Source organism: Melospiza georgiana, chromosome 14 (genome assembly GCF_028018845.1).
Source record: "Melospiza georgiana isolate bMelGeo1 chromosome 14, bMelGeo1.pri, whole genome shotgun sequence".
In the NCBI taxonomy this organism is placed as follows: Eukaryota; Metazoa; Chordata; class Aves; order Passeriformes; family Passerellidae; genus Melospiza; species Melospiza georgiana.
In genome coordinates, this window is record NC_080443.1 from 2,620,518 (window position 1) to 2,643,385 (window position 22,868).

Consider the following 22,868-nt stretch of genomic DNA (forward strand, 5'->3'; position numbering starts at 1 on the left):
TTCCCATGGATCTCCCCTACTCCAACCTGCCCATGGTGGGTTTGGCAGGGGCAGAGCTCATTCTGCATCCCCCAAGTGCCAAAGCTGCAGCCCTTGGTGTGAATTACACAAATTCTGGTACAAATCCTTGGCCTAACACAGCATGACACCAAAGAGGTTAAAGAGAGTCCCTGGTTTTCATTGTCCACTTCCTCAAGAGAGATTTGCTGCTGCCAAAGTGTCTCCAGCCCTAAATGGATTACCTGCAGCAGCAGCTGCACTCCATCAGGAGGAGCAGGGACAGGAGCCTGCCCTGTGCCCTTCCCTCAGAGCCTCGTGGTCAAAGCTCAGCTCCCACCAGAGCTCACCAGCTGATCCCTTCTGGCTCTGACCACCAGCAATGGAGCAAATAATGCACAGTAACTCCCCAGCAGGACTCCCCCAGGTTTTGCTTTATGTGACCCTCAGCAGGTAAAAAGCAGCAATTTTGGCCTCTGAACACAATGTAACACAGCACAGGTGAACAGCACACTCCTCTGCTCTGCCTCTGTGACCAGCCCTGACAGACAGACAGACAGACAGACAGACAGACAGACAGACAGCTGTCCTGCCTGCATCAGGGAGGAACACAACTGTCACTATAGGACACAAAAAACACAAGCCCACACCGCTTTTCTCAAGGTGAAGGAAAAGGGAAGTTTATTTTCTGACCCAACATTTATAGATGTCCAAAAGTGACAGTGGATTGGAGGTGCCACCTCTCCAATGACACTGGACAAACCAACAGTCCATCAACTTTCTCCTCCTCCACAAAGGAATGCAAAACAATGAGATATTTTCAGAAAGTGTGTGAGAAAGTTCACTACAAGAATGTCAACATTAGAAGGCTTAGAAAATCTTAAAAAAGCAGGGTGACACACAAACAAGCACAACTGTGGAGCTCAGAGCTGTCCTGCCTGGCTGAGTTTCAAGTGAGGGCAAGTCAGGTGAAAACAAACCCCTGTAAAGGTTTTACAGATGTCATTTTACTTTGAAGCATGAGAAGAAGGAAGCACATGCTGATCACAGCAGCTTGGATGAAGGAGAAGGCAGTTTGGTGGACACAGCATGGAGAAGTGAGTTTGTAACCCTGGATTTTAATTCCAGCTCTGCAGCTTCTCCCAACTGTAAATTCAGATTAGGAAAGGCACCAGCCTGGTGTAATTCTGTATCAGTGCAGCGACAGCAGCCATGAGAGTGGCTGACAATGCTTGTCCCTGCCCCCAGATCACACATTCAGTGTCAGGACAGCACAAGGGAACAAGCTGAGGTACTGCAAGGCCTGGCTGTGCTCATCAATTTATTACATCTCACACAACAAAAACTCAGCAGAGTTCATGGGGGTAACAGCAGCACAGGGCACAGCCTGCATCAGCTCCTGCCTGGCATCCTCCACACCAGCCTGTAACTCTGTGCTCAGAGATCCAGCTCCCCTCTGCTCTCACATCTGAATCTGTGTTTGCATGCCTGCATATTTCTTCTATTTAAAAATGCACTTTGTTCTTCGGGATTTCATTAACCCCTGAATAGATTAATTCAGATTTCAGTTACACTGACACAAATTCCATGGAGCTCCTTCAAAACCAGCAGAGTCCCATCTTTGGGAAGGGCAGGAGGGGTTTGTGCATGCACCTGGGAGGGCAGGACACCTTGAGCTCACCTGGCTGCTGGTTTTGCACCCTCAGAGCTCTGTGGGCACCCAGCAGCAGCTCCTGAGTGCAGTGCCCAGGCTCTGAACTCCTCACCATGCAGCAAACAGCTCCAGCCCTGGTGTAACCCCACAGAGGACAAGGACTATTTTGGCCAGATCCATTATTAGGCTCATTTTCTAGAACAATAGGACTTGTTTTCATTTAAGCTTATTACAATAAAACTCTCATTGACTTCACTGGAAGAGAGATGTGGCCCAACACACCAATATCCAAACCACCTCCATTTATTTTAGTGGAAGGAGGCAAGGAAGTAAAAAGGTCCAATGTATTTTTAAATCTTTAGGTTTCACAGATGATCACAAGCATGTAGGTCACAATATGCACACAGAAAGACACCTACGACAACCACCAGTGGGATCATTAAAATAATTAAGTTAGGCCTAGAGACAAATTCATTTCATAACATGTTCCTTACAAAACAGATACCCCCTTGCTCCATAATCTAGGGAGTCTGTTTTATAAACTTCCTAAGTAGTTCATGAAATATCCCCCTAAGCAGACTAGGTCTGCTTGCCATTGCAGGGTCTCTATAAATCAAAAGTTTATGAATCAAAAGACAAACAGCAGAGCTGTGTGCTCAGAAGCCAGCTGGGAAGGGGCAAAGCCTCAGTGGTGCTGTGGTGAGCTCTGACCTGGGGACACAACTTTGCTTATCCTGCCTCTTCACACAGCTCCTCTGCCTGCACAGCACACCAAGCAGCAATCAATAAAGGAGATTCTCCCTTTGTTTTAAGTGTAAAGAAGCTGCATTTCACATACAGCATCTTTACAGTACTTCACACCACACTGTTGAACAGGAAAGAGCCTCCACTTGCAGCAACTAAAAGGAAGAGACAGTTCCTTTCCAGTCCAGCATCCTGTGGAGGTGGTCTCTCAAAACACACTGCTAAGCCAGTGTTTTCCCTCCTACCATCCTGAAACTGACTGCTGGAAAATCCTTCAATTATGCTGCTGGTACCAAAGTACTGCCCTGCCAGGTAAGTGGTGAGCAGAAGTAGCAACAAAAGAAATGACAAACCAAACTTGACCAACAAGAAACAGAGATAAATACACAGTGCTAAATGAAAAGAAAAAAAAAGTTGAAATTTTAGTATCCTTGTCTGCTGGTTTCTCTTTGATTTTTTAGTAAACCAGACTAGCTTTCAACATGTTGTAAGCAGGAAGGGTGGGAATTACTGATGTGGTAACTCAGCTACAGACATGTTATCATTGCAGAACATGAGAGGGAAGAGCAGAGAACGAGGCAAGGCCAGCTGGGGTTTGCACCAAAGATGCTGGACATGAACATTCCATGTTCATCTTCTGGACTGCCCTCAGTGGGCAGCAGTGCCACCCCTCCTGCACCAGCTCCATGGCAAACCTGCTCTTCCTTCTGACCAGCTGAGCCAAGGAATCTGCTATCTGGGTAAGACTGTGAAATTTTCTCACATTCGGGGGTTTTGAACAACCTGTGCCAGGCCCAGCATCACAACCATGGTACTTCTCCAAGTCACCTGAGTGCTGATTTGCTCCTCCAGAGAAAGAGCTCAGTCTGCCCCTTCCTAGTCACTGTAATAACCACTTAAGCCTCCACACAACCCAAGCTGCAAATGTAGAGAGAAAAAATAATTCCTGAAAAATGTCCATCAGAGACCCGCCAGGCAGTGTCTGCTTGAACATTTCAACTTTTCCAAGTAAAAACACAATTTGTTCAGTGACAGGACCCAACCTCAGCACCCAACTGCAGTAAGATTTGCACTCCCAAAGGCCAAACTCTGCTGTCCTCTCCTGAGGCTGTGAGCAGCTCCCAGGCTGTGCCTGTGCTGGGCAGGGGTTAGCAAGGCCAGGAAGGAGTGAACACCTCTGTGAGAGCACACAGCTCAGCTCTGCTGGGGCTCCCCACGTGCCAGCTCATGGGAGATCCTGGAGAGGTGCACACAAACAGCACTGAGGAATCAGTTTTCATATAAATTCCTTCCTTCCCACCTCCCTAAATCAATGGGATGCAGGGTTGGGGTTACAGGGATTATTCTCTTTTAGCACCAAAGCTACTGCTCCAGCTGTGCAACAACAGAGGGAGCATGTGGAAATCTCCATGGCTCTGACAGACACTGCATCCAGGGCTCTGTACAGACACAGAAAGGGTCCCTAACACCATTCCCAGCTGTAAATACATCCCTATCACAGATTATTTCTATTTTCCATAGACACCAAGCCATGTACTCCTCCTCTGGCACATGGAATGGGTGCAGCTCAAGCTGTAGCTGCTCAGGAGCTGTGCTGGATGTGTCCAGCAGCAGCACACAGGGCTGTAGGACACAAGCCTGCAGGAACAAACACTTCACACCTTTCCCAGAGCTGCAAGGACTTGTGTGACCCTGGCCATGCAGCACCTGTAAAGGAGCTGGCTCTGCAGATGGGGACACACAGGTTCAGCTTCCACCCCTGATAAGGCAGACTGGCAAAGGGAGACCCTTTGCTTCTCCTGCTTTAATAAGTACAACATCCACAGGCAGACTGGGGGGAAACAGAGGATGAGAAGGGAAAAAGGTCCTCCTCTGGGATTTTATCTTATGGGTTCTGCTGGTCAAAGCTCCCTTAGAAACTAGACCCACATCTGCTCAATGACCAGATAAGAAAAACTCCAAAGATGTATCTCTGAATCTCAAGTGCATGATATGAATCCAAAAACGATGTTAATCTCTGTAAGAATTCATATGTTAATTCAGAAGAAGCACTGCATATAACCAAAACCTTAATCTCTATAAGAATTCATATGTTAATTCAGAAGAAGCCCTGCACATAACCAAAATCTCTGGGTTTTGGCTGCTTTATTGCTCTGCTCTGCAGCACCTAGCCCGCCGCCTGGCACAGGGCAGAGCCCTGGGGAGCCTGCCAGGCTGGGCTGGCATGGCAGAACCTGCCCTCAGAGCTCTCCTGAAGTGCAGGGCAAATAAATACCTGCTCCTGCCTCTCTGGGGGCTGTGCCTGAAAGTCTGTGCAGGGGTTAAGGTGACAATAGCTGTTAAAATGAGTGAGCTTTGTGTGCAGCTGCCATGCAGGCAGTGCTGGAACGTGGGGTGCTGGGGCTGCCTTTGGGGGTCACCCCACAACCAGGGCACTGCACAGCTGGCCTGGGGGGACAGAGGGGCCTTACAGAGGCTGAAATGTGCCCCTGTGCCCGAAAAACCTGGGGGGTGAGGAGGGACTGGAGAGGGACAGGACACTGCACAGCTGTGGGGTGTGTGAGCAGCACGGAGTGACAGTGACACAGAGACATCTGGGGACACCTGAGGGGGGATGGATGGGACAGCAGGGCAGCATGGAGGCACAGTGACACAGAGAGACCTGGGGACACCTGAGGGAGGGTGGATGGGGCTGCAGGGGTGCAGCAGCACGGGGCTGGCAGTGTAGGAGCATCAGGGGTAGGACAGTCGGGACACACAGACACGAGAGATCTCTGCAGCCAGGTCAGGAATTTGGGGTTTATTGCACAGGGTCTGGGTGCAGGGCCCTGCTGGGATTTGGGGTTTATTGCACAGGGTCTGGGTGCAGGGCCCTGCTGGGATTTGGGGTTTATTGCACAGGGTCTGGGTGCAGGGCCCTGCTGGGAGCTGCAGACACAGCTCAGAGCAGGACTGAGAGAAGAGAGGGGGAGAGAGGATAAGAGGGTGAGAGAGCAAGGGAGTAAAAGGGATAAGAGAGCGAGGTTCCCGTTACAATACCATAAATCTTCTTCTGTGTTGAATATTGTAATTCTCACTAACCAATCTAGAACAAGATACAAATCCTACAGCATTTACATACAGCCTATAAGAATCATTACATTACCATACTGTGTTACATTTTAAACCCTACAAACTCCTCTTTGGGCCCCTTCTGCCAAGCTGTAGGGTCTGCTCTGACCCTTGGGCCTGTCTGCAAGCAGAGGGTGTTGTTCCATCAAAAGGGGATCACCTTCAGCTGGCCACACCATTGTTTTCCAGTTGTTCAGTAACTGAGGTATCTCAAAGCTTGCTTTCATTTCAATCTCACTTATAGTTTCCATATTCTCAAACTCTTTTGCCAGACAATCATATTTACAAGGCTTTCCTGTTTCACCATCCCCACCATGGCAGGAGCCTGGGCTGTCCCACAGAGCCAGCTCTGCTCCACTGGGGATCCTTCCCTGAGCTGTGCTGAGCTGCCCCAGCCACCAACACTGCTCAGAGCCCATCTGGCCCTCACCCCACTTAACCTGTCTCGAGCAGAGGCCTTGTTTAATCACAGCTTTACACCCTCACTGCCAGCATGGGGTAAGTGACAAAATTTGCTAATTGCACGTTGTCTTCAGGCAATAACCTCAATAGCACACAGATTTGATGGAAAATTAGCAAATAAATTATTATAAGAGTGACAGTTGAATACGTGAGCAAGATGTATGAGATGTTCTCAGCTCTGGTAAATCCAGAGAATTATATATCCTAAATATATCCAGATTAAGCAGTGTAGAGTGGGGCCCAGTACAGAGCCCTTCATGTAAAGGATGATGTGGAAAATTTGTCCTGTAGATCTCAGGAGGTGTGTCTGAGCTGTGGAAGCACTGCATCAGCTGTACAGGGTCAGGAATCCTCAAAACAGAGGGGTCCTCAAACCTGGAGCAGGGAATTGCCCTGAGCTCAGCCCAGGCTGCAGAGGAGGAGGAGAAGCAGCTCTCAGGTGTCAGTGCTGAGCTCCAAGAACCAGAGAGAAGGAGGTGCTGGGGGAAAAGGCAGCTGAATTAAATCCCAAAGACACCTGGAGAGAGCTGGAGTCAGGTCACTGGGTAGGAGAGCTTGTCTCAGGGGGGTCAGAAAAACGACAATGTGTTCGACAAGGAACATTCAGAGCAGACACCTGCTTTAGGGGACTCCTTGGAAATCACCAAAAGAGTCCATGGGTTTGGAGGCAGGGATATGCTGGAAAACTGCTGCCTTGTAGAGAGGTCATTAGTTCCTGAACCAAATAATAAAACCTGTGCTGGGTCTCCTTGGAGGGCACAGCTCCAGATGTGGGAGGCAGAGCCCAGTGCCCAGGAGCTGGATCAGGAGGGGCTCTGGGCTGCACTGCTCAGCTGCCCTGGGCTAAACATCCCTGCAAATCTAAAGATTTAAATTTATCATGTTGTTACTTTCACTATAATGTTATATTTCCTTATTCCATTGATTTAATTAAGAGCATTTTTTCTATTAAGATTGATTTCTGTTAAGGTTGATTGTTCTTCAGTTTATTCAGTCTCAGGTCTAATTCTCATTCATTTTATGATTTTATTCTATTTTTATTAAGACCAATTTTTATTCAGTGTCAGCAATGTTATCTTTAAGGTTTTTTTAGCATGTTTTGGTAATATATATATATATAAAGGTTTTATATATATATTTGGTTATATATATACTCTACATGAGTACATGTGCTTTAACTATATATATAATATACACTCTACATGAGTACAGGTACTTTAACTATATATATAATATACACTCTACATGAGTACATGTACTTTAACTATATATATATATAAAATATACACTCTACATGAGTACAGGTACTTTAACTATATATATAATATACACTCTACATGAGTACATGTACTTTAACTATATATATATATAAAATATACACTACATGAGTACATATACTTTAACTATATATATATATATAAAATATACACTCTACATGAGTACATGTACTTTAACTATATATATATATAAAATATACACTCTACATGAGTACATGTACTTTAACAAGTATATCCTTGATGTTTAAGTATGCTAATCTAAGTTCAATTTAAAGAAAGTTTAAATAAAGTTTAAATTTAAATAAGTGATGTGGCCCATAAAATAAATAAATGATAAATTTACTGGAGAAACTAAAAAGGGTATAAAAAGTGTATTATGGTTTTAGGAGCTCCATCCTGCCAGGGGGAAAGGTTGGGAGCAGAGCTCTGGAGGCTCTCTGGGCTCTCTGCACCCTCACTGCTCCCATCTGCACAGAGGCACTGCCACAGAAATCACTCTTGCTCCCCTTTGCCATCAGTAATGCCACGGAAAACATCAGCTTTAGAGCACATGGAAGTTTCCTAAACAGAGGGTTACACACAAACTATCCAACAATGGAAGGTAAATATATTTACCTTGTACAGCAGCACAGCTCAGATGGAGCTCACAGCAATTCCCTGAGATAAAAACACTGTTCAGGACAGTGAAAAGGACAGGCTTCTGACAAAGAAATTATCTTTTTCTGCTTTCTAAAAAAATTCAAAGTGGTATCAAAATTTCCAGCGAAATCAAGAAGCTGGGCCCTGCAGTGGTCTACAGGGATTTTGAGTTTCTCCCTCTTTTTGCTTGCAGTCAGTGAGGTATCTGCCAGAGTTCAGTGGGAATAGCACTGGGGGATCTGGCAATGCCTTTGGGGATTCCAGACTGCACCTAAGGAATGGACTTTTGGACCAGGTTTGTTTTCTAAATGTAAAAATTGTCTCACTCCGTTGGATAAACACAATTTGCAACTCACTTTGGAGATGTGCTAGAGGTTTTGCAGCCTTTACAATCTGTCATATAAATCCACATTCAAGTGTCAACGTGTGAAGGGGCTGCTTTAGAGGTCCTCTGGGTGAAAACAGGAATGAAATTTCCAGAGCAAATGCTACAAAGATGAATAATTTTTCCAATTATTATAGAAAAAAGATGCTGATAGTAAGAGTCAATTATTGTAGAAAAAATATGCTGATGGTCACTAGAATTCAACAGAGTTTTTTTGGTTGGTTGGTTTGGGTTTGTTGTTTTTTTTTTTTACCTGTAATTCAGAACTACAAGAATTGGGAGTTTCAGCAGGAGAATTTGCTGAAAACAAACTACTGAAATTGAGCCTCAGCTCCAGGTAAGACAACATCAACTTCCTTGCACCTTCCAAGCTTGTCAGCTTTAATGACAGTTTTGGGTATGCATGGAAAGTGGCCCCAAGAAGGTACAGGATGTGAGAATAATAATAATAATATTATTTGTGAGGTAATTTCTGAGACCACCATCACGATGCTGTTGTGGATCACAGTTTCTTTTTATGTTTTTAATTTCCTTGCCTTTCACTCTCTGAAAGGTTAGATTATTTTCCTTGTGTGTGGTTTAATTCAAAAAGCCAACTGGAAAGGTGTGCAAGAGTAGTGGGTGAGTGTGTGTGGTTCAGAAACCAACTTTGATGGTGGCTCTTTAACCCCCTTCTCCTTTGTCACACCACTTGTGCCTGCTCAAGCTTTCTCCCCTTAGGAGAATTTCTGTGGGCCATAAAAATTTCCAGGAAAGAGAACATCTATCCCCTTTAATGCCTAATCTGGCACCCTTTGCTTATGCAAATTTCATCAATGGACAAATGCCCTGATCACAGCGGCTGCACTAATGCAAACAACATCAAAGACTTGCTCGAAGTTGCTCTGAAATCACTCTGGGACCTCTGAAATGCAAGATTTGGCCTCTGGTTTCACACTATCAGCCATCCACTGAGCTGAGTGGGATTTCCCCAGGATGGTCCTTTTCCTCCCCGGGGCAGAGCCAGGCACACAGGGTGGGCAGAGCCCAGTGCCAGCTCCCAGAGCACACAGGCAATGCTGTCAGGTGTCACCTGTGTCACTGGTGCCACAGCTGTGCCAGGAGCTGCTCACACCTGCGCTGGCACTGACCTGGGCACCTCTGGGAGCTCCTCCCTCTCACTGAGCTCAGCACCAACTGAGTTTGCTCAGGACCTCCCCAAAACACTGAGGAAGTTCCAGCACGACCTGGTGATTTATTTTCCCATCAGCATGTGATGTTTCTGTGCTTGCACACCCATTTATACACAATCCATGTGTCCTTAAAAATCCAAGTACAGTATATGCTAAACAGCCCACAAGCTAAAAGCTCTTTGCAATCTGGGAGCACAAAGAAAGCAACAGAAATTGTAAAACAAATAAAAAGGAAGTTGATTCTCACAGTTTTCAATTTCAGTGAGCACAAACTATTTTATGTGACTGCAGCTACGATGTAGCAAAGCATTTCAGCATATGCTTCTATCTTTTGCTGAAATACCATCCACAGATTTGTGTGATTTCTTGGATTTGAAGCTTTTAAACTCAAGAGTTTAACACCCTGTCCAGATTAACCCAGACAGCTCTGCTGTGGATCAGAGCGGCCGTGCCTCTCTGTGGCCACACATGTCACACCCCTGGCACAAGCCAGCAGTGCCCTGGCATTGTTTCCAGATATTTTGCTCAGAAAAGCTTTCTCCCTCCTCCTGCCCCATGAGAGACCTGGAATCCTCTCCCAGCCCTGCAAAGCCAGTCTGTGCCATATGGAAAATCCACACCAGGGCAGGGAAGCAGCACCAGGAGCCCAAATCATCCCCATGGGGATAATCCAAGTTATTTTTCCTCAACCAGGAATGCCAGCAGGCCAGACTCAGTGAGGGGCTTACAATTAAGTCTACAACTGCAGAAAAAACCAACAATATTAAAAAAAAATAAAAAATAAGATAATAAATTAAGATACAGCCTTCACCCAGTTTCATAATGTATCGAGCAGTATGTCCTACTTGGGCTGCTGGTGAAGGTTTATCTTTTGCTACAAAAATAATGTCATCTATAGGTTTCATCCTGGAAGCTCTCACTTCAGTGAGAAATGAAGTTTGAGCAGCTGAAAAAGCATTCAAGCCTTAGGAGATAAGATAGCAACATAAACAAAAGACATTACACAGCAAAACATCAGGCAGCATGTAAGCTCTGGTCAGTTTTGTATTTTCAAAATCTGAAGAAATATGCTTTTGCTACTTATCAAGCAGAAAAAAAGAAAATTTTGGTTCAGTACAGTATTCTCCTGAAGTAAAATCTGTGAATTTATGTATATTCTCTCAAAGCTTCTATAACTGAAGCTTTTATTAAGTAAGCTTGATGTGTGGCATATTTTAAAAATAGCAGCAATATTTTAAAATGTGGAAGCAGATGTGTCACTCTATTACAACTGCAGAATCTTCACTGTATTTTTTAATAATATGAAGCATTTATATACTTCTGCATTATAAATCTCTCTTCACTAAACAGATTTCTTCTCTATGATTAAAGTAGTACCACAAAGACATTATTAAATATATATTGTCCAAAAAAATCATATTGTTTTGGTCTGGCCATAAAATATAGGTATTTTAATAATTGGGATTTTTTCCATAGAGAATTTCAGCAGCTCCCTTTCCTTGGAATGAAATCACCATAAAGCCATATGCTTTATGATATTAGAGGCATTTCAAGGTGTCTCCATAAATGTCATTTATCGCTTGGGAACCTGCCAAATCTGCAAAACCCCTTAGTTCTTTTAAAAGAGAAATCTTCAGACAAAACTAGCTCTTTTACACTGGTTGTCATACCAAAAAAGAAAAAAAACCAAACCTCTATTATGGAATACTGGCCATGCAGGTAGCAAAATCTAGGGATAAAATGTGAGCTTTGGTTTGCTTTGGAGCCAAGAGTGCACTGGGTACCCTGAGCCAGCACATTCACACTCACACTCAGCCTCTGGAACTCTGCACCCTGAGCAGCCTCTGTGATAAAAACCTGAACTGATTTAGTGTATATAACTGTAAATCAAAATCAGGCACCTCTCAGCATCCTGCTCCCACAAATGGGCTTTCACCCCTCACACAGCAGTGCCTTTGTGGTGCCCAGCACCCTGCAGGACTGGCAGCCAGGCAGACAACAGACACTCCATGTCATACACCAATATAATCTCATGCCACATCTACTCCTAATTAGGCATATCTGGAGTTTATTCTGAGATAATGCTGGCCAGATCTACATAAATCGTGCCAGACATGTCACCAACCTGTCCAGCACAAGGCACTACACTGGAACTCACAGGAATTTAATGCCAGAGGAGCTGAGTGCTGAGACTCTCAGCTACCAGTGAGCTCAGCACTCTGCCTGGCCAACACAAGCAACCATCAGTCCCACAGTGGTAGAACCATTCTCTCTCCTTGAGGAAGAAAAAGCCAATTTTTCCCCCCAAACTTGAAAGAAACAAGTTTCCTGCTACAGCTGGAAATAATCTAGGGCAGCACACCAACAGGTGCTTCAAACGTATCGGCAGAGCGCGTCTTCTGAGATGTTGAGAGAGAAAATGAATAGACTCTCTAAATAATATATAAATTGTACAGGCCTTTTTTTTTCTGCAGAACCCCAGTAAAGTTCCTGTATAAATCAGAAACTGAATAATTCATAAGCGGTGAATATATAACAAATGTGCTTTGCACCGAGATATTCCTCACAGGGGCACAGGGAGCAGCAGCAGCAGCAGGCAGGGAGCTGCCAGCACCAAGGTGCTCCTTACCTGGAGTCTGGGTACTTGGTGAGGGTGGCCAGGCTGCTGGTGTACATGTGTCCTCCTACATCGATGTGCACGGGAGCGTTGGACTTGGTGAGCTGAGCTGGGAGAGGAATTCCTTGAGCAGCCAGAGGAGAAACCGGGGAGCGTGTCAGAGACAGACGGGACATGCTTCTTCCCTCCTGAGCGGGGAGGCAAAAAGAACAGTTTCTCTTAAATGCAGCACTGTGTTACCTTGCTTTCCTCAGTGTGATCACAGATCTAATCAGATCGTTTCTGCATCTGCCTGATCATATATTCGGCTAACAAATTATTGCCACCGCTGTAATTAAGTGTATTTGCATCATTTTCTTCTAAGTACCAGAGGGGAAGAGAAAGATGCTTATTAGCAATAAGAAATCAAGAAAAAAAATTTCAAGGTGTCAGCCTCAAGGGGCATAAAACAAACTGCAAAATTCTAATTAAAGGTCGTGGGCTTATGTGTTAGATGTGAAATATCCCCTGACAAACGAATAACCAATTTGTGAATTGGGATTCAGGGGGTTTTTGCAAGTTTGTCTCAGTAACAAGACACCTCTAAATTAGTGACTTCCTCAGTACCTAAGGCATTTAGTTTATACATGTAGTAAATTTCACTTCAAACTAAGATCAATTTTCTGGCTTATTTTCAATAATTGTGAAATAAACTGATAATTTTCAGTTAAGCCTTAATATTAGACCTAAACAACTAATAAGATTTCAAACTGAAAGCAATTAATACCTGGAAGCAGTGAAAACAGAAAGATAAATAAACTGACCCATGCTTTTAGGACAAGAAAGTACTGAATAATCTAGCACGTGAAATCATAAATTCCACAATCCACCTAATGTCTCCTGCCCTTAAAATACTGGAAAATTAGTGAAATTACTGAACCGAATAAAAAAAAATTCAGCAAAATCAAAGCTAAAAATAATGAAATGCCTTAAAAATGAACAGGACAACCAAGCAAAAGAAAATTCCTCGATTCTCTCCTTAAGAGAAGCACAGTTTATTCTGCACAAAGCTGTGTCTAAGAGCTGATTGCAGTTCAATCCGTGCAGCCGGCACACAGGTCAAACAGAAAAAAAACCCTTCTAGAAAAGTTTAAGAAAATGTACATCCATTCTCCCCTTTATGGGGAAAGCAACATATGCAAAACATTATAGCTGAAGACATTTCTGAATATAATCTAATTTCCCTGATATTCTGTAATTCAAGCATGCTACCAAGCACCCAGGCTCTTCCCTGCATCTGACAAGCACTTTACATGCAGCACTGCAAAGTGAATTTCTATTTCTCCCACATTACTTTGACAATGTTTCTTACAAATCTACAGCTGGTCTTGCCTTTCTCTTAGCAGTATTTTGCACAAGATGCCCGACTACACCACTTGATGAACATAAATCAGCAACATTCTTTGTAAAATAATTTCCAAGCTATAGAGCAGGACTGAAAAACCCTAACAAATCTGAACAGCCTCACAAAGTCACCACAACATCTCCATTCACTGCAATTCATCTTGGTTAGCTCCTAAGAATTTCCTGCATCTACAGCCCAGGAATACATCACCCCATTGTGGATCCACATGCTTGTCTCTTCAGAGGCTGGATGGACAGCTGCACTGAGCACCAGGCAAATGCCAGCTCTGTCCTAGGACTCCCGTGTCAGCCGATGCAAAATTGGGCATTAACATTTTCACTACAGCACCACCTTCAAGGAAAGTGACTGAATCCTTTCATGACTCAAGATGTTGCTGTCTTGTTTCCCACAAGAGCTTGTTGTGGCCAACCTTCAGTAAATATGTCATCTGGCATAAATAAAACAACTAACTTAAAAAAACAACTTAGTATGTAAGTACCTGCAGTATTTTAACAGCGTGTTTACTAATCTGTCTGCCAACACAGACAAAGGTTGCTGGTTTTTTTCCTTACCAAAGAGCACTGCAAACTCATGTTCAGTCTCTACTCCTTCACTTAAATGAAAGGGTCAGAAGATCCAGGCTGAATGTCAACCCTGTCTTTGTTCAGACCCCAACCACGCTCACTAATGATAAAGGTACAGACCTTGCACGGCACAGGGCTGCCTCAGAAATAAATCTCACGCAGTTTCACAACACAAGAGTCTAATTAGGGCTCATCTGCACCCCTTGTTACAATTTCCAAATGAAATCAAAGGACTTCCAGTCTTCTGCAAATGTGTCTTACATTTAACCATTTGTCTTGAAATACAGACATCAATTTTAAAATATGCACAGATAGCTAAAGATCAAGTGATATGAATCTATTTGTGCATATTTAAACACTGCTGCTATCTTAGGATTTTGTTTAATGTTAGTATACCAGTAAATTCCTTGATCTGTAAAGACTGAGATTCTCAGTGAGGCCATACTCACACAGTAGATATTTAATTTATACTATTCACTTGAGGGACCTTTTGAACAATCCTCTGCTTTTGGCATTTCTCAGCTAGAGCATGTGTTGAAAAAACACTTAATTATAGAAAATCACTGGAAAGCTAAAATAGTTCTCAAACTTTTATGGCTTTTCATACTTCTTGAGGGTGTCACTGGCTTTTGGGGGGAGAGGAGGAGAAGGGGAATTAAAACACTGGCTGGAGAGGATTTGTATTAAAAAATGAAAGCCAGATTTTTATTAAAATTGTGGAATTCAGTCCTTTTTGTATGAGCTAATTATCCAGAGGCATGACGGCTAAGCACTACTGCTCCAAAAAAAATACCCCCTGTTTCTTAAGGTACCGTAACCCTATTTCTAATGGCTCCTTCCTCCTCTTAATGTAACACATAGCAAAAATTCATCACACTGAGTAATGTACTTATTTTATGCACAAAGCAAAATCCTAAATGTATTTATCCAGTGGAAGTCTTTATGCACATATTTTCTAATATGGATGAGAAAATTAAAACCTTAAGGGTAAATATCGCAGAAACACTAACAAACTTCATTTATTAAACCATGTAAAATAATCCTTGCTCTTTCGTTGCCTACAACAGGATACAGCATCCCAACTAGTGGCACAGGCAATAACCCTGCTCTAATAAGTAACACAGGAACCTGCTGAAGGCAAAATCAATAGAGCCTGATTCCCAAATTATGTGAATATTTAGTTTTTCAAACATTACACACCAAGATCTTTCAGAGCCAGCTTATCTTTTTCTGCCTTCCTAAGCTAACTGCTTGTAAAAACTATTTGCCCATGCAAAGTGAAATAATCACAATGCCATGCTCATTTACACACAAAATGATTTTGTGTCCCATTGTGCTCACAGTTGTTCAGCTCTCTAGGGGTGATTAAACTAGCTATGCTGCTACAGCTTGAGATGATTTCACTGAATCGTTTCTCCATGAAGTTGCTTCTTTGCTAAGCTGTTATTTTAACCATAAAAGGTAAACAGAAGGCAGTTGTAAGAGCTCCATTCAGCTCCGTGCCCAGGGCTATAACCCTAGGGCAGAGAATGCTGAAAGACTGCAGAATTTTCCAGGGTGTTGCCTTTCTTGCTCTAAAGCCTTCAGGAATACTGTTCATTTAATACACACTCTAGATGATACATTTCAGATCCTACTAAAAGAAAGACTTCAAAAGTGTAAGAAGTTTTGGGCGGATGAAGCTTTCCCACCTCTGCACATAGCTTGGGGCCATGGTAACCAATACTGCTGTTGATGTTGGGAAAATACAGGAGAAATAAACTGCACAGAGCAGAGCAGACAGATAGGGACAAGGGAGGTGAAAGGTTGCAGGAAAGAAACAGGCAGCAGTCTGGAAGGGGGAACGAAAAAAATAAAAAAGGAAAATAATAAAAAAGGAGGCGGCTCTGAAGGAGGGACAAAGTTAAATCAAGGAGCAGGCACTTAAAAGACTACAGATGGGAAGCAAGACTAATTAAGGATGTAAAAGCGCTTTGTTTCTAAAGTTTATTGTTGCCAGGATAAAAATTAATTGAAACTAATGCTGTTATTCACTCGTGCAGTTTAATTCCTTCATGCACATTTAAGACGAGCAATGAAAGCGGCAGGCAGGTTTAGGACCTGCCGTGGAGCTGCTCTGCCGGGGAGCGGGGCTGGGCCCGGCCGCACCCCCGGGCTGAGGGAGCCTCGGGGCGGCTGCTCCGCTCCCCGGGGCCCTTCCCGTCTGTAGGGCAGCCCCGGCAGGGTGAACCCACCCCCTGCATCCCCCCGGCCTCGGCACTGCGGCCGCGGTGGCTCCGGGGCAGCGGCTGCGCGCCCGGGCTGCCGGAGGGGCACGGCCAGACCGGGAATTACCTTTGTCTGCCCTCACGGGGACGGGGACAGCGACAGGGACAGCTCGGCTCTGCCTCACAGCCACCCCCACACAACTTGCCCACTTTGCCGTGCTCCCAGCCCTGAGACAAAGCGGGGCGGGGAGGGGGGGCTGCAAACCTTGGGCTCGGTGGCTCCAAAATTAAAAGTCCAGAAACATTTGCACACACCTCCACGCTGCTGTGCTGAGCACTGCACCGAGACACGGAGGAGATCGTGCCCAAAACTTTTGGGGGCTGAGGGGGGGGAGCAAAGGGGGAACTCCCTATGGAGCTCTGCTTCCCCCCACCCCCCCCCGCAAAAAAAAAGAATTAAAAAAAAAAGGAAAAGCTTTCTCCTTCCTCCCCCTCTCCCCCCCCCCCCCGCAACCCGCCTCTCTCTGGCAGACTCCAGTCTATTTAGTGCAAGTTTCACGTCACCCAAATGCTTTTCCCTACTGATGGTCAGGGAAATCACCAGCGAGCAACGCACCCGGTCACTCAACTTCTGCCTTTTTCTTCTGAACACACTGCATGCCCGAAGGAAAAATTCAACCAAAAAAAAAAAAAAAAAGGCACAACATGGCGTCCTTTACTTATTCCCACATAACAAGAAAGGAGATGTCTTAGATGAATGCAAGAAAAAAAAGTCAAGCCCGAATCCCCGATCCTGCACATTTTCCGCGCAGCCAATGGTGGTGAGCATTAGCCAGGCTAATGTATTAATTTTGCAGAAGTGTGCCACATCGCATGCAGGAGCAGGAATGCAAACTATAGCCTAGAGTGGTTTGAAGTCTACCCCAAACCAAGCCTTCCACTCTCACTGGCGCCAGAGTTTCATTCACAGCCCGCCCGTGTTTTCCATACGCGGCGCTCCCCATTGTCGCCCGCCTTCCTTCCCTTTGTGCCGAGCCGCCCCGCCGCCAGCCCCCGCGCCCCGGCCCGCGCTCCCTCCCGCGCCCCGGGCCCGCGGCTCCGCGCGTACCATGCGAAAGCGCAGAGCGAGCCGCGCTGCCTCCGCCGCGCTGGGGCTTGGCCGTCTTCAGAGCCGGGGCCGGGGGGGCAGGGGGAGCGCGGGCACCCCGGGCCGCGGGGCTCCGCCGGCGCTGCCCATGCTGGAGCGGAGCAAAACAAAACATACACACGCACGCACACACACACACACACACACGCGCGCACAGACACACACGCGCGGCGCTACCAAAGCGGGGCGGCTGCAAACGCGTCCTGTAGCTTTAAAAAAACACCCCTCCGCCGCTGCTCCCCGGAGCCGGCAGCCGAGTGAGTTTGAAGAGGCACTTTCCAAAAAAAAAAAAAAAAAAAAAAAAGGTGTGGGGGGGGGGGGGTGAAGGGGAGAAAAAAAAAAAAAAAAAAAAAAAGGAGCGCGAGCAGGCGCGGAGCGGCGCGATGCGAGGACGGGCGGCGCGCACGGCGCGCTCCGGCCCCGCTCCCCGCTCGGGCGGGCGCACGGGCGGCTGCGGGAGCCGCTGCTGCTGCTGCCGCCGAGGTCCTTACCTTGAGCACAGAAGAGATCTGCGAGCCCCCCTTTGGCTTTGGGCTCTGCCGGGGCTCTGTGTGGATGGGCTCAGCTTTTTTGCTTTTATTACTATCTTTGCTCCGCAGATCCTGCTGTGATTATTATTATTTTTAAAGCTTCTCTGTCTCCTCTCTCTTCCCCTGTTTTTGCTGCTTCTTTTTCTATTTATTTTGTGCGTGTGTGTGTATGTGTGTGTGAGAGAGGGGGGGAAAAAAGCCTTTAAATGAAACTGCCGAGGCTGTTATGAGAAGAAAGGCAATAATCCCGTCTCTAAATAACAGAGGGAAGGGAGAAGAGGAGGAAAAAAAGCGAATTCTTGCTCAGGGCTTTGCAAACGCCTGCAGGGCAGAGGATTAGGCTACAATTAGCTCAGCCCTTTGCTCTCGCCCTAGCTAATTTTGCGATGAAAATTGGATATTTTTCCCTCCTTTTGGTGAAGGTCTGCAGATTTACTCCCCCATCCCCCACCCCCCCCCACCCCCCCCAGAATAAAATAAAATACAGCCCTTGAAAATGAAATAAGGCTGGGAAGGCGGCCGGCTCCCCAGCCCGCGCCCCCGGCGCCGCCGCCCGCAGAGCCGCTCCGCGCGGCGCGGCCGGGGCGGGAGCTGCGCTGCCCCGCGGAGTTCCGCGCAGCCCGGCCCGGCCCGGCCCTGCCGGGGGATAACGGTTCGGTGCTGGGGAGGATCAGGCCACTGTCACGTCCTTCAACAGACTTACTGAAAAGAAGAAGGAGGAAAAGAGGGGGTGGGGGGGAAGGGGGAAAAAAAGCTGATTTTAATCATTGTCATTTGGTCTGATGTAATATTTCCCCAGGCATTTTCAACTAGGCATAAATTTTCAGCTCCCAAATAAGTAACACAGGGCACGTTTCTCACATCTCTTGACTCCTCTGTTACAATTAGGGTAGCACCCACTCTGCACTTGTTGATAAACTAGATGAAGTTAAAAAATAAATAATAAAAAATAGCCCCGACCCCCCCCCCTTCCCTGCAGCACCCAGCGCCGCCGAGGTGCGGACGGGGGGCCTCGGGGGCGGGGGGGGCCCGCAATTATTCCCAGCCATCCATCCTGCCTGCCTCCCCCTCCCTTTCACCCTTTGCTAATGTCTCGCATTGTAAACGCCAAATTTCCTGTAGGCCATTAAAACCAAATGACGTCTATCGACATGCATTGTGCTATTGCGGAGCGCCCTGGCAGCCCGCCCCCGGCCAAAAGCGCCATTTCAATTAGAGCGCGCGGCGCGATGGCGCGGGGCTCCGCGGGCGGCTCCGCGGGCGCGCAGCGCGCCCGGCCCCCGTACCGGTGGGGGGGACCGCCAGGGAACCCCCCCGTGAATGAGGGGAAAAAAAAAAATACAGGCAAATCCCTCCCTCAACTTCCAGCCAGAGGCGCGGGTCCGCCGGTGCCCGCGTGTTTCCGCGCGCCGCCGCGGGGGATGCGCCCCCGCTCCGCGCTGTTCCCCGCGGAGGCTGGGCGGAGGGAGAGGGAGCGGGGCCGCTGCCGGCGGGCGCACCCGCGGCTCTGCCGCCGCTCCCGGCGCTGTTAGCATGGGGGGGGCTCCCCGCCGCCTCCGCGCCCGCGGAACGGCGCCGCGCGCACCGGCGGGGCTGCAGCGCCCACTAGCGCGCGCCGCCGCGCGGCCGTTACGCAACGCTGCGCGGCCCCGAGAGGTCAGCGCGCCCCCGCGCCCGCGCCGCCCCCGGGCCTGGCAGAGCGGCCGCGGCGCGATGCGGGCAGGACACCCCGAAACTGGGGGGGTTAAAGTTTTCTGCCGCGGCAGGAATAAACAGAAACTTTTCTCCTAAGGGGAGATTTTTTTTTTTTTTTTTTCTCCCCTTCTAGAGTACAAACTACAGGAGAAGAGGGAAATTTTCTCATTAAAGTTACATCCCTGCAGTTAGTTCAATTACTTGATATATGCAGAAGATGTTGTAAATTTAAAGATTTAAATAGCTTACAAAGATGCCGGAGGCTCCATCAGTTAATTTCCTTAATTTATGGATTTTTAGCTGAGCTTCTGAAATGAAAAGGAGAATGAGAACTAGGTCAGCAGAGAGATTTGCATCCAGAACAGACTAAAATTTGTTTTCCTTGACCATCCCATCAGGCCAGGTGTGATGCTGTGCAGGGGTCACTGTCCCACCTGTGCCCTCCAGGCTGGGGCTCAGTGAGCAGGGCACAGAGGGAAAGGTTTTGTTCCGAAATACTCCCCGAAGAGCGGCGTGTCCCCAGCAGTGCTGCCTCACCTGATGGAGGCTGTAGCCCGAGTGCTCCCATTTCCTCAGCACTCTGGTCAACAAGTGGATGCGAGGAGGAGCAGCTCCGCTGTGACCGGCACGCAGCCCGAGTTTCACCCAGCCCTTCTGGAGGGGTGCGGGCCGACTGCTTGGAATGACTTGGCGCTATAATTTTTACTTCCTTTGTGAATTACTGACTGCTAAGTGAAAAATAAATATGAGACTCTCGAACAGCAATCAGAGCTGCATAAAAATAGGATGCTTCTGCACTGAGGCACGCTAAAGAGGAAAGAGAAGACCTAAAAATACTGCGCTTGTACGAAAAGTAGAAATTGTGATCTGACTCATCCCAACACATCTGTGACAGGCACTGTTTAATTGTGCTGCGTGGAAATGGCATGCACGGATAATAAAGATTCCATTTGTTTGTTTGCCTGTAGATCAAAGCAGACACAGTAGCACTTGGGATAAAAAGACTGCGCGTGGTACGGAACTTGTGCGGGATTGTTTTTACTGTGTCTGAGAAAAGGACAATGGACTTGGGAGCTTTGTGTTTTTTCTTGCCTCTATTAATGTTGAAGGTAATAAAGGCACAGGTTCCAGCTCTATATGCACGCTCTCGTTTCTTTCTTCTCACTCAAGTGTGTGAGTGCCTTTCTGTTGTTTTGTTTCAATATGTAAGAATATATACATATGAATCGATACTTAAAAGATTGATATAAACTAAACAGTTTTAGGAAGCAACATTGCGGTATGATTAGTATTGGTGTTCATGATTTAACATTTCTTTTCCCACTAGATGAAGTTTCTAAGATTTGCAAGGTACGTGTCAAGGACGGGTATATAAATGGATTTTTATTTATTCACAACTCCAAGACTAATTGCTTCTCTCTGCCTGAAGGCCAAGAGATTGGTTTTAATATGACACTTCAAAAGTATTCATAGAACTACAGAGATACTAAGTGTCATTGTTTAAGAGAGAAATCTCGCTATGCTACTTGTGACCCTGAAAATAAAATCTTCCACTGTATTTTGAATCCTAATGTTGTTTTTCAGAGTTTCACTTCAAGCTCAACTATCAAGAAGTGTACAAAGGAAAATATTAAATAGTATGTAGTGAAAAAAAATAAGAAATACTCTTAGAACTGAATATAACTTATTTTCTCAACAATTCTATTATCCTCCCTATAAAGCAATATAAAATTTGTGGCAGAAGATTTCTGAGCTCGGTTGCAAGATATTAGAATTACAAATTATAAGTTGTAATTTATCATAGGTGCTTAAAAGTTCTTAACCAAATGCTATGCATGTGTTTATTACAGTCCTAAGTACTTCCAAATACATACTTCATTTTTTTTTCTTACCAACAGTTCTTTTTATTCTCTGCAGATGCTTAAAAATGGAATTGGACAGAACTATTCTGTGATCTTTTTTATACCTAATTATTCTATAGTTTACTTTCATTTTTTAAAATAAATGGGTAAAATTTACACCTAAGACAGTGTGAAAGAGAAGCCCATAAGGAACTCCAGCTCATTTTCTTTTTTCTTTCTCCCCCCAAAAATAATAAATTGTGTGTATGTTACAGGACAGAAAATTACTAGATTGTGAAAAAATGCTGATTTGAAGGAATATAAAATATCAAAAATATCAAAATATCAAAAAGATTGTCCAAATATATTTTGAAATGTGTGAAAGAAAGTATCACAAATTGACAAACATTATCAACCTCTTCTGCACCGTGCTCTCTGAATTAGAGTGGGATAACTCCAGTTGGTGTTGTTCTTGAGGGCCTTTTGTGACGTTGTGGTAGTAGACCTCATCCTCTCTTAGTCCTTGCTCTTTTCCTTACTTTATGGGTTTTATCCTGAGGTTTAAACCTGACTTCAGCACTTGTTATGTTACATAACTGAACTTGAGGCATTCTGGTGATGATACCAACATTTCCACCAACTACCAGTGTGGAGTGCTGGTCCTCACTGAAACTCACTGTGTTCTACCAGGCATTTGAAGATAAAGCAGGAAGTAAGGGAGAAAAATGACCATTTCATTAAATGCTTAAAGCAGACAAATGAGAATTAAGGGGCTGTTCCTTTAAAACAAAGAAATCAATATATATATGTAGATTAATACTCCTCCCAGTCACAGTTACGACACCACTGTAGCTTAGATGGGCTTTTATCTTGGAAGAGAAGATTTGAGTGAATAATTGTGATTTCAAAAGCAGTTGCTGGACACCAGGTGCTTGCTCAGCCAACAAAGGCTCCATGACTGTTGCTTTCAGTGGGTTTTCACAGCTGGGTTTGGCTCTGTCTCCTGGACCATGCAGGCACCAGGGACAAACACATCTGAACACAGAGGTTGGTGACCGTGGGTGCTGTGACTGCCACCATCGCTCCCATCACTGGAAATGAGGGACAAGCAGAAGCTGTGGAAAGCTGATGTTACATATGTGCTGAGCCTCCAAAAAGGTTTGTTCTTGTGAGGAACCTGAAAATATGAAGCATCTTGAAATCCCAGTACTTGCTGCAGTCAGTTGACACATGAGGAATAATAAAAAGAAAGGACATCTCCCAGCTGAAGCAAGTTTTCAAGCGAGTTGCAGTGCCAGTCATTCTGGAACAGGAACTTGGCCCAGGGTTTGCTAATTAAGTCAAATAATTGTTTGTCATTTGTAGACAGATGAGAGGTTTCCTGAGAGCAGCAAGCATGACCACGCAAAGAACAAAATCTGA

The 22,868-nt window shown here is 45.7% G+C and overlaps 1 protein-coding gene across 4 annotated transcripts in view; it reads right to left on the reverse strand.

Moving 5' to 3' along the window:
- Nucleotides 1–22,868, reverse strand: part of KCTD15 (potassium channel tetramerization domain containing 15) — a 246,319-nt gene that overhangs the window by 31,994 nt on the left and 191,457 nt on the right. The window contains exons 1-2 of one of the 4 annotated variants that reach the window (XM_058033940.1): nucleotides 17,872–18,274; nucleotides 12,071–12,246 (exon numbers count right to left, since the gene is read on the reverse strand). In XM_058033940.1, the coding sequence (XP_057889923.1) occupies nucleotides 12,071–12,234 (164 nt within the window). In that variant the 5' untranslated portion in view covers nucleotides 12,235–12,246; nucleotides 17,872–18,274. Of the gene's footprint in view, nucleotides 1–12,070; nucleotides 12,247–13,652; nucleotides 13,710–17,341; nucleotides 17,608–17,871; nucleotides 18,275–22,868 lie in introns of those variants that run through there. The other 3 variants (XM_058033939.1, XM_058033938.1, XM_058033941.1) reach the window with 3 other exon arrangements.